Here is a 12,165-nt window from a genome sequence, read left to right as displayed (position 1 = left end):
CTATGTGCTGCATTTCCTTTCAAATGCAAAATGGTTAGCTTCCACTTCTACTTAGTCAGTGCAGGGTCTGGACATGCCAGGCTGATTGGCAAATCTCTGCTGTCCCTCTTAGGGCACAGCGTCCGCGGGGTTATACAGCACTACTTACATTCTCCTCCACATAAAAATCAGACATTACATGAAAGGGAAAGAAAGACAGCCCATTTCAAAGCGGCTGGCAAACCTCCATTGGCAACCTGCCAAGCCTCTGCTAAACCTTCCTGTCTTTCTGAGCATGCTCACTTAAAACCAACAGCATGTTACTATGGCAACTCTGTAGGCAGCCTGGAAGTATGAACCGCCATTCTGAATCCAGAGTGTAAAAAGCCAAATGCTGCAGAGGAGTCAAAAGAGAGAGCTAGCATGTACTCTTCCTCACGCACAAGTCTAGTCCCGGCATTCCAGAAGTGCACATTTGTGCATTTCAACAAACAAAAGCAGCCCACATTTCCAGGGCTAATTTTTTCATGCTCAAATAGATCTTCTTTTTCAGTAAACTCATGCTCTTTGTTTTGCCTCTCAACAACCCAAATCACACTAGAATATTTATCCCAGTTAACAAAACACTGGTGAATAAACAGACAAACACCATGTGAGCAACCATGGTAACTCATGGATGATTTCTATAACCATCCTGTGAACAACACAGCAATATTGCAAAGAAAACCACTCCTGATAAAAATACAACCTAAATCTCATCTATGATTTGCCAAGACTCCAGAAGAATGTTTCTTTGGGTGTAATTAAGATTTCCTAGAGGGTTTCCAAGTTAGGAGAATCGAGACCAGGGTTCAAATCCCTCAGCTCCAGTTTAGCTGTACCAGCCCTGGACAGCACCTTTCTGACTCTCTTGGCACCCTGAAAGCAGGATGACAATCACTTCACGCACTGACAGTGAATACACAGAAACACCTAGCCCCCCCCCCATACCCCTAATCTTGTTGATTATCCCTGAAAAGCACTTTTCGGTAACTTCATCCTGAAACCCGGTGCTGATTCACACACTACACTATGATCCCAACAGCCACAACTCCTCAACCAAATTAAGCTAAGAAAAGTTTCAAACAAAAACAAACAACAGAAAATCTAGACAGAGAACAAATACATGGAGGTATTATTTTCACTAGAAAGCAAAAAAAAAAAAAAAAAAAAAAAAAAAAAAAAAAGTTTCCACGTTGCATGGAATTTAACCTACTGGTTCTTCTTCCTCCTTTTTGGGCTCTTTTTCCTTCTCCTCTTCATTCTCCTCAGCTGGGCAGTCTTCATCATCACTGCTGGATGACTCGAGGATTTCACTTATATCCATTTTCCAATTATCAGGAACGATTCTAGCTTTTAAGAAGACACTTGCTCTCCGGAGCCCTGAAAGGAAACATGGACTTCAGCTGCTCCCACAGGATGAAGAACATGGAATTAAGGGAGATGCATGGCATTCAGGGTCAGAAAGCTCAGTCCACACCCAGCCATCATTCATAAAATAGTACAGGGCATCTGAGTGTGTCAGGAGTTAGAAGATTATGTAGCCTTTCTGACAGTCTGTTGGAATTTTTGTTTATTTATTGTTGTGAGATAGGAGTCTCAACCGTCACTATGTAGCCCAATCTAGCCTGGATCTTGTGCCCCACAGGCCTCCACCTCCCAAGTGAAATCATGTCTGGCAGAGATTAGAAACAGTCTTTTAGAAAACAGATTTCTATTTATTGTATGTGTGTGAGTGTTCTACCTGTAGAACTGATTACAGATGACTGTGAACTGCCATGTGGGTGCTGGGAACCAAACCTGGAAGGGTCCTCTGGAAGAGTAGTAAGTGCTCTTGACCACTGAGCCATCTCTCCAGCCCCACTATTAGATAATAATGGCCAGCCAGGTGGGGAAGTGCACGATTTTAACCCCAGCCCTCAGGAGGCAAAGGTAGGTGGAGCTGTGTGAGTTCAAGGACACTGGTCTAAATAGTGAGTTCCAGGACAACCAGGGCTATGTAGAAAGACACTCTCCCGTACCCTTCAAAAAGAAGAAATATTGCTGGGTAGTGGTGGCACACACCTTTAATCCCAGCACTCAGGCAGAGGCAGGGAGCTCTCTGTGAGTTCAAGTCCAGCCTGGTCTTACAGAGTGAGTTCAAGGGCAGCCAAGGCCACACAGAGAAATCATGACTCAAAAACCAAAAAAGAAATATTATTGATCAAACATGCAAAGTTAAATTTGTAAAATTTATAAACTGGGTATTATCGAGACATGACAAAAATGCCATTAAGTAAGGGTGTGTTCAACACATTATCTGTGAGATTCATACTTAGGAACCACGCAACCAAGCAACAAGAGAAGGAAGAAACCAAACGACTCATAGTTTTAAGTTAATGGTTTTGTACTGGACCCCATGAGTCCACGGACCACAGGCTGGACACAGAATTCCAGAGTTAATGTGGTAACAGGGACCAGTCAGGACTATTCCCTATGTGAGTCTCCGGACACAGTCACAGCATGAAATGATACACTGATTCAGCTTCTTTTACCTGGCTTAGCACAGAGCTCAGCTTCCGGCAGACTGAGAATGTCTAGTTCCTTAATGTCCTTTCTTGCTATAGAGTAACTGTGAAAAAGAACAAAACGGGGAGAACTACTTATTAAATAAAAAACACCATTTAAACAGTCCACATTAATACATGCATAAGACCTCAAGAATCAAAATTATTTTGTAAATAGTGTTTTAAAAGTTGTAGGCTATGAATATCCCAATCCTTAATAAAGTATTGCAGATAATATAAACAAAGTTAGTATTTTTTAAGTTTTATGACCTCAAAGTACTCTTATTTGAGAGCCTCAAATTCACAATAGTTCCAAATATACAACCTTCCTATAGACAATAGTTTCTATGAACATAGATATTTCAATACTTACAAATAACACCTATTTTGTTCAGTATTTCCTAATTTTTGTTAATCTGTTAAAATATTCTTATGATTGTCATATATATTATGGTGTATTTTTCACAGAGAATAACAAATATATACTTAATTTTACTGTTTTTGTTGAAAAAAAAACATGAAATTAAGGGAAAGTTTCTAAAAGTCTGTTTCTTAAAACAAAACATGGAAGTAATTATTTTACTAATAAAATGTCTATTAAGAAGTTTCATAATTCATAATATGAAATAGCACAATAAAAATCCAGAATTTTTCAATTAAAAAACTATACACACTTTATTAACAAATAAATGTCTTTAATATACTGTTCTCACTTATTGTTCAATTTTTATATAAAATGTATCAGCTAAAAGTACCCTATATAAAAACTTAAACCCTATATAAAAACTTAAATAACTTCTCAACTCTATCTTGAGTGACTCGCCTTTACGGTGGGTGGCCAATCACCATGTCCCATTCCCATGAATCATTACCGGGGGTTCAATACTCACAATTTAGAATCAATAAATGATCGAACTAAACACTGATCCTTTTTCACTGTGACATCATCATTGCAGCTGGGAGAGATGACCTGGAATACAAATTCAGAATCTACTGACTCCCCTTGCTCAGAAAAAAAAAAAAAAAGACAAAAAAACACATTTATTTACTTATTTACTAAATAAAAAAAAAATTTTTTTGAAGTTCTAAGTAATTAAACCCAAAGCCTTTCGTATGTTAGGGAAACACTCAACCACTGAGTTACACCCCTAACCTAGACCATGTTTAACCTTTCTACTATGCCTATTCGTTTGTGTGCAGGGCAGGGGAGAGTTCAAGTATGCTATGGCACTCATGTAGGTCAATGTACAACTTGTAAGACTGAAAACACAACTTGTCAGACGTGGTTCTCTCCTTTCACCACTGGGTCTCCAAGGGAGCCAACTCACGCTGTCAGAGTTAGTGGCAAGCATCTTTACCTACTGAGCCACCTCGCCAGGCCCAAAAATGTGATTTTAAAAATAACCTGGGGGGCAGGGGGACTGGAGAGAAAGCTCAGCAGTTGAGAGGACCCAGACGAGCCAGGTTCTGTTCCCAGCGCCCACATGATGGCCACACTTGTCTGTCACTTGAGTTCAGGGAATCCGACACCCTCTTCTGGCCTCCACGGGTACCAGCCACCCTGAGGTACACAGACATACATGCAGGCAAAACACCCCATACACAAAGAAATAGAATTTAAAATATTAATAAAAAAAAGATTTCATTAGCTTTCTAGATACTTAACATAGTCATTAGATAATATAAAATAAATAACAAAATATAAATTAAGAATTCTTAGCTAAATGAAAATTTCTTATTACGTTTACTTATTTGTGTGGGAGGGCACACATGTGTCACAGCATTCTGTGAGGGTCAATACTTGTTATAATACTTTCCTTGCCCCATGGGGGTCCTGGGGATCAAGATCAGGTTACAGACTTGGCTTGAGCACCTTACCTTGGAAGGATCTCTCAGGCCCAAGACTATTTTGTATCCAAAGCAGTAACATTTATGGATATATGGGCTGGTCTCTATTTTTTTTCAGATGCGGACTTCTACAGCCCACCCAGGCTGGCCTCAAATTTACAACGTAGCAAGGATGACTGACCCCGGAACTCCTCCCTCTTTACTAAGGGCAGACTGCAGGTGGGAGGTACCATGGCTGGCGTGAATGTGTGACCTGCATTACAGTTTGGTTTGGTTTTTTTTTTAATTGGTGGAAGTGGTAAGGATTTTTGTTTCTTTTGAAACTGGGTTTCCGCTATGTAGCCTGGAAATTACTATGTAGATCAGACTGGCCTCAAGCTCACACACAGAGCTCTGCCTGTCTCCATCTCCCGAGTTATTTTTAATTGTGAGTGCACAGTCTCGTCTCCCTCAACTTTCACCTGACAATCAGTCAAAGAGGACCCTCTGTGAGATAAATACCACCAAGAGGTCTTTTTCCTCTCATAAAATATCCTCTATTGTTCAAAGACTATCATTTCTAAAACTTAAGAAAATCTAAGTGCATCTTTCCTCTTTATTATGTCCTTATTCTAGTTTATGTCCCAGTACTAAAGAATTACTATATACCTTCTCTTTGGTTGTTTTTGGGTTTTTTTTTGTTTTTGTTTTTGTTTTTTTGTTTTTGTTTTTGAGACAGGGTTTCTCTGTGTAGTCCTGGCTATCCTGGAACTCACTCTGCAGACCAGGCTGGCCTTGAACTCACAGAGATCCACCTGCCTCTGCCTCTCGAGTGATGGGATTAAAGGCGTGCGCCATCACCACTAGACAAGCTCTATGTTATACCGAGTTAGTGTCCAGCTGCTAGCCTGGAGCAAACGTCCTGTTCTGGACTCCTGAGTGCTGGGATGACAGCTGTACAGCACCACGTCTGACTAGATTGTTGAACCTCACACACGGAAACTGTGTGAGGTTATCCCTGATTTGAAATGATTGATCCTCAAAACTGACATCTAGATAAGTAGTCTCGAATGTAGTAAAGATTATGATGCTAGGTTTGGTGGCTCATACCACTTTCCTACGACTATAGAGACTGGAACAGGGGGATAGCTATGAATCTGAGGCCAGCCTGGGCTACACAGTAAGTTCCTGGCCAGCTTAAACTATTGTGAGACAAACAATAAAAAGGGTTAGGGATCAACCTAGAAGCACTAAAGATGTAAAAAGGTAAAGGGACAGAATGAAGAACACATCAGAGGAAACACACCTGACAGATGTCAATAAATGATAACTGAGAATGGGTAATCAAAGACAATGGCCAGCTTCTGTAGACCTGACTTTTAATTTCTAAACACATAATAAAATCTTCATTAAATTTGTAATATTTCCAATATATTTCCAATAAGTTTTTCAAAGCCATTTTCAACAAGAAACACAGCTGACTAATCTGCAGTGACACTTCACTTACCAAAGCAGGGTACCACTCTGTCCTCTCGGCCGTGGACGCCACCTGGACAACCTTTCCTAGTAATTCATCACTGAGACGCCGCTTGTCTTCCTCTTCCTCCTCACTGCTCTCCTCTTCCTTTTCATCTTCAGTGCTAAGAGTCAGAACAACCCAGTCGTTATGCTAACACAACCATCACCGGTCCTCGGTGCCGACTGCTGCATGCTCAGCCTGGCTCCCAAGGCCGCCTTGCCATTCTAACCAGGGCTGAGGAGATGGACACTCTCTGGCCTCACACAAGGAACTGAGCGACCTGAGTAACTTCTGAGTTCACGTCACTGCATCAGTGAATACCTGGACTCAGGTTCCCAGCCAGGACAGAGAAGCCTAATTATATCACCAATGCACTTTTGGGGTTTTTTTTTTTTTGGTTTGTTTTTCTCAAGACAGGACTTCTTTATGTAGTCCTGGCTGTCCCAGAACTCGCTCTGTAGACCAGGCTGGTCTTGAACTCACAGAGATCCACCTGCCTCTGCCTCCCAAGTGCTGAAATTAAAGGCAAGAGCCACCAACTCCCTGCTTACCAAATGCACTTTAAAAACAGATTACCTTTCTGTTTTTTAATGCCAGAGGCCAAATAATGTAAGTTTAATTTTCTAGTGGGTTTTGAAAATAGTCCAGAAAAAGCATATGTGGGATTTATTCAGATAATTTATTTGGGATAATCATTTACTCTTAAGTGTCCATAATATGCATTAATTATAAGTCTATACTTTTAAATAAAAATGAGCATGCATTCTCATTTAAAATCTTGATGACTATACACTGACATCTGTCATTCACTATGGTATACCATGCTGTTAACTATTAAAAGATCTGGAGGTATTCGGTTCCTTGTCTTTTTGTATTTTCATTTCTTCCTCTCTCAGATTCATTGCCTAGGAATCACCACGTCTTCCTTTCTGCAGTGACTAATTTTCCTGTTAGTTCTAATGCCTCTACTTGCGTTTGAGTGTCCTGAGCTAAAATATCAGTTTACTCGACTTATTAAAAATTATAATTATCAAAGACTACAGTGCTATTTTAGGAATAAGAACATCACAGAGCATTAACGATTTACTAAATCACTATCGGATGCTGAGCACTTGCTACACTATGAAAAACGCACCTAGCACTATATAATCCTCTCCCAAACTGGTGGACATTATCAACCCCGTTGTCCTCAGCTAAGAACTAGCGCCAGGACTTTGTAGCAACTGTTTGTGTGTATGAGGACTAGGATTAGATAATGTAAACATAGTCAATGCAATAAGGAGACACAGCCACTCAGTGGCTGGACCGAGATTTCCAGTCAGGGGCCTCAAAGGTCTCTGGCTGCTTTTTGGTTTTACACGTGTATGTCTGACTTGGCCTTTTTTACATCTTCGTTATATATGCTTCCGGGAGGAATGCACACAGCCAGTACCTGGATCTGGGTTCCTAAATATTTCTTTCCTATCGAAAGGAACAAAGGTCCCTGGAAAACTGGCAAATATCAAGGTTTGAGGCTGGAAAAAGAAGATCATGAACTCATGACACTGCACAGTGCCAGAAGTGGCCATGTACTCAAGAAGTAGAGACACGTATAAAAAAGATACAAACCGGCCTGGAGAGGTGCCCACTGGCTGGATCTAGAATAACTTGAATATCAAAATAAAAATTTTTAAACAATGAGTCATAGCCCATTAAGTCAAATTATGGTCTATGAATACATACTGATGATAAGATTTTCTTCAAAAAAGTTTATTTTTACATTTAACCATTCAGTGTGTGTGTGTGTGTGTGTGTGTGTGTGTGTGTGTGTGTGTGTGTGTGTGTGTATGTGCATGTGCACGCGTGCTTGCTTGCTTGCACGCACATGTGCTACGGCACATACATGGAGGTCCACGGACAACTCCCGCTGAGTTGGTCCTCTTCTCCCATCCTGTGACATTCAGATAGTCAGACCCGGTGACAACTGCCTTCAGCCCTGAGCCACCCTGCTGGCCCAGGAAAATGGTAACTAAATGTAACTAAAAAATGAAGCAGGAACAAAACAATTACAAAATCACCATGTGGCTATCATAACGGTACTGGTATACCAAAGGAGCCTCAGTGAGTGATAAAGCCACTGAAGGAATGATAGCTGGAGAAAGAACAGCATATCATAGCAAAGTAGCTCCAAATAGATTATTTAATTACCCAGGCAGAAAAGGGAACTAAGAGAACTCCAAGTTCAGAAGTTAGGCAGGAACCACATTAACTTGGTGATCAAAGGTAATGTCACTGGTAATGGGACAAATGATAGTATGTGTATATGATGTACTTACACTGAGAAGAAGACATATTACTTACTGCCAAAAGTGTATAATCTTAAACTATAAATAAAAAACACACGAAAAATCTGCATTGAAGACCAGTCTACAAAACAACTTGCCTTGCCTTCCCAGCACTCAGGAGGCCAAGGCCGACAGATCTCAGTGAGTCCAGGACAGCTAGGGCTACACAGAGAAGCCCTGTCTCAAAAAAGCAAATAAATAAATAAACCCACACAACTTGCCTGTACTCTTAAATGACAGTATTATGAAAACCAACTAACAAAAAGCTAACGAATGTTTCCAGATTAAAGGGAACTCACAAACCAAATCACAGAAATGAAGCACATGAACATGACCTTGGTTTGGATCCTGAAGGGATGCTCTGAAGGCATCTAGGAGGACAGATGGACCTTGAAAAGCTGACAGCAGGAGGTAAAAGTCTCCTTAAGGTAAACTTTGTAAGCCAGGTAGTGCAGACCTGTAGGCCCAGTACTTTATACCAGGAGGCAAGGTGATCCTGAGTTTGGCTGTGGGTTACACATTTTACACATGTGAAATTGAATTTTATGATTATGATATCAGTATTTTACTTAAAGACAAAGGATTGTTATGCTCTCTACTTCCTTTCACATTGCTCAGTAAAATAAAATAATAAAACTGGTCAGGTGGTGATGGTGCACACCTTTAACCCAGCTCTTGGAAGACAGAGGCAGGAGCAGATCTGTCAGCCAAGGACAGCCTGGTCTATAGCCAGGGCCACAAAAAAAAATTACAAAACTGAAAACTAATTATAATAAGCATAAGAAAGAGATGGAAAGATAAGACAACAGGCCAGAAATATTAAAAGCTGGGTAATCTAGTCAAAGGACACACAGAAACCCTTTGTATTATTATTTTAAGTTCAAAATTGTTCTTAAATAAAAAGATTAAAAACTACAAATAATTACTCAGTAATGGAAACTCATACCAGTTAATGATGTTGTCAAACAAGCTGAAAGAGTCTTTTGGAAAATGGAGTTTTGATAATGTCTGGGCAAAGTAAAGGGAGTAATTAAGAACAAAGCCTACCCTGGGTACAATGTCCTCCTTACAATATGCTATGGAAATGTTACCCAAAAGAACATGGCCATCCTGGGAAAGTCAACTGTGGAAGGCTTTAACGCACCAACACATGAACCAAATGTGGAAAACTCACATAGGAAGTGAGGACCTCCTCCCTCTGTTCGTCTTCTTGGCAATGACTGGTGTTCCAAAATGCTCTGGGTTTGTTAACGGGAGCTGGTCAAGCGTCTGCAGAAGAGACAGATGAATTCAATTCCCACCTCACATCCCCATCAGTCACTGCAGCTCACAAATCAACCATACCACCTTACCTCACTCTCGGCAAAATGTCTCTCCCCTTTCAGGCAGAGAGAGGTGCGCCTCAGAGTTCTCTCGTCACCGTCATCAAATACTGCAACAAGCGAGAGATGTCTGAGAATCTGTGCACATCAGTTCAATTAAAAACTAATTAGATGTAAACAATGCCATTACTGCTATTTCAGAGCTGAATACTCATTATTTATCTCTCAGCTACTTTTCAAAACCTTCTAAAATGAATACACCACAGATGTCATTTTATACATGTCAAACAAACACAGGTGACGTGGCTGTCCCCGTAAGTCAACTAATTCAGTATCCCCACTTGCTTTACAGTGTCTATGCTGCCGAATCACCCTCTTTTTTAAAAAATAATTTATTTAAATTTATTTTATGTGCATTGGTGTGAAGGTGTCAGATCCCCTGGAACTAGAGTTACAGACAGTTGTGAGCCGCCATATGGGTGCTGGGAATTGAACCCAGGTCCTCTGGAAGAGCAGTCAGTGCTCTTAACTGCTGAGCCATCTCTCTAACCCTAGGATCACCCTCTTAACATGGTCTCAGTCAAAGAACAAATGTAAAATTGCCTTCAACCCTAGACTGAATAGAACCAGGTCTCTAAAAAAACAAAGCATCAAGTATTTTTCTGCACAGTTCTCAATGGAATACCTCTACTTTCCACAGATGTCTGAGTTCTTTTTTTTCCCCCCCTTTTCACGTTTCTTCAGACTGGGTCTCTCTACATAGCCCTGGCTGTCCTGGAACTCGCTATGTAGACCAGATTGTCCTGGAACTCAGTATGTAACCAGGCTGTCCTGGAACTATGTAGACCAGGCTGGCCTCAAACTCACAGAGATCCTCCTTGTTCTTTCTTCCTCTGTGTCTGATTTCTGATAATGGTGACAGATTATATTATTTCTACTTATTTGCCTAACAAATAACTTATTTTAATAGAAGTCCTGGCTACCCAAATCTAAAATTTCCATAATGCAAATTTTTTCTTTTACTAGAAAAGGCCATAAGTAATTGAAAAGAAAATGTCAAAAAGATATTCTGATAAACTTTTAACTTTGTTATTTATCATTGTCCAAAATATGTGTGTCAAAATTACAATATACGGGCTGCCACAGTGATAGAATGCTTATGCAATAGGCACAAGACCCTAAGTTTGATCCCCAGTGTGTGAGGGGTATGGGTAAGGGTGATGTATGCAGCATTATCAAGCATAACATGTGAATTACTATTCTTTGAAAAATTCCAATCCCTGGCCTCACAAACCAAACTTAATATAATTCTGCATGTATTTGTGTCAATATACAAATTTTAAAGAATAAAAATTTTAAAGAATATTTAAAAGAATAAATATTTTAAAGAATAAAATATTCTATACAAGCCAGGCGGTGGTGGCGCACACCTTTAATCCCAGCACTCAGAAGGCAGAGGCAGGCCAGGCAGTGGTGGTGCACGCCTTTAATCCCAGCACTCGGGAGGCAGAGGCAGGCGGATCTCTGTGAGTTCAAGGCCAGTCTGGGCTACAGAGTGAGTTCCACGAAAGGCGCAAAGCTACACAGAGAAACCCTGTCTCAAAAAAACCAAAAAAAAAAAAAAAAAAAGGCAGAGGCAGGCAGATCGCTGTGAGTTCAAGGCCAGTCTGGTCTACAGAGGGAGATCCAGGACAGGCACCAAAGCTACACAGAGAAACCCTGTCTTAGAAAAACAAAAATAAACAAACAAACAAAAAACTTTTTTTTAAAGAGTAAAATCAAGCCAAGATATTGAAGCACACCTTTAATCCCAGCACTCAGGAAGCAGAGGCAGGCAGATCTCTGTGAGTCTCAAGTCAGCTTGATCTACTTAGGAAGTTCCAGGACAACCAGAGTTACAGAGTGAAACCTGTCTTTCAAAACACACACACACACACACACACACACACACACACACACACACACACACACACACACACGCATTCCAGTTTTCCTTCCTGCCTCTAATGACAATGGACACACATCTGAATGAAGTATGAGGAGGTGAAATGTAACTATACCATTATGGGATCTGGGTATTAGGATCACTGGCTGCTCTTACGGTGGACCCAGGTTCGGTTCTCAGCACCCACATGGTGGCTCACTCAGGTCCAGGAGATCCATCGCCTTCAGATTACCACAGGCTCCAGACATGTACATGGTACACATACATACATGTAGACAAGACACTAGTACACATAAAATAAATCTAAGAAAAAAATTTAAAGACCAATTGGCACTGTCAAAGTTATATAAGAAAATATGCTCCACAGTGTTTTATCAATATCAGTGGAAACTCTAGAATATTCCAGTGGGGGAACCTCAACAATGTTTTCTGTAATTCTTGTTTTATAAGTATCACTTTGAAATAAAATTGTAATTTTGATGAGAAAAATATATTTTGTTTCAACATTCATTATTATGGGTAGAAAATACTGTCAAAAATTTTCTTTCTTTCTTTTTAGGTTTTTCAAGAGAGGGTTTCTTTGTGTTGCCCTGGTTGTCCTGGAACTCGCTCTGTAGACCAGGCTGGCCTCAAACTCAGAGATCCATCTGCCTCTGCCTGGGAT

The 12,165-nt window shown here is 40.4% G+C and overlaps 1 protein-coding gene across 2 annotated transcripts in view; it reads right to left on the bottom strand.

The window, feature by feature from the left end:
* The window catches only part of Arid4a (AT-rich interaction domain 4A), a 72,065-nt gene that overhangs the window by 40,586 nt on the left and 19,314 nt on the right, over positions 1 to 12,165 (bottom strand). For both annotated transcript variants that reach the window (XM_028858454.2, XM_028858461.2), the window contains 6 exons: positions 9,587 to 9,666; positions 9,409 to 9,503; positions 5,899 to 6,031; positions 3,455 to 3,534; positions 2,553 to 2,629; positions 1,235 to 1,401 (listed from right to left, as the gene is read on the bottom strand). In XM_028858454.2, the coding sequence (XP_028714287.1) occupies positions 1,235 to 1,401; positions 2,553 to 2,629; positions 3,455 to 3,534; positions 5,899 to 6,031; positions 9,409 to 9,503; positions 9,587 to 9,666 (632 nt within the window). The remainder of the gene's footprint in view (positions 1 to 1,234; positions 1,402 to 2,552; positions 2,630 to 3,454; positions 3,535 to 5,898; positions 6,032 to 9,408; positions 9,504 to 9,586; positions 9,667 to 12,165) is intronic.

Source organism: Peromyscus leucopus, chromosome 14, assembly GCF_004664715.2.
Source record: "Peromyscus leucopus breed LL Stock chromosome 14, UCI_PerLeu_2.1, whole genome shotgun sequence".
In the NCBI taxonomy this organism is placed as follows: domain Eukaryota; kingdom Metazoa; phylum Chordata; class Mammalia; order Rodentia; family Cricetidae; genus Peromyscus; species Peromyscus leucopus.
Note: the sequence above shows the minus strand (reverse complement) of the source record. Positions and strands in the feature narration are given on the sequence as shown.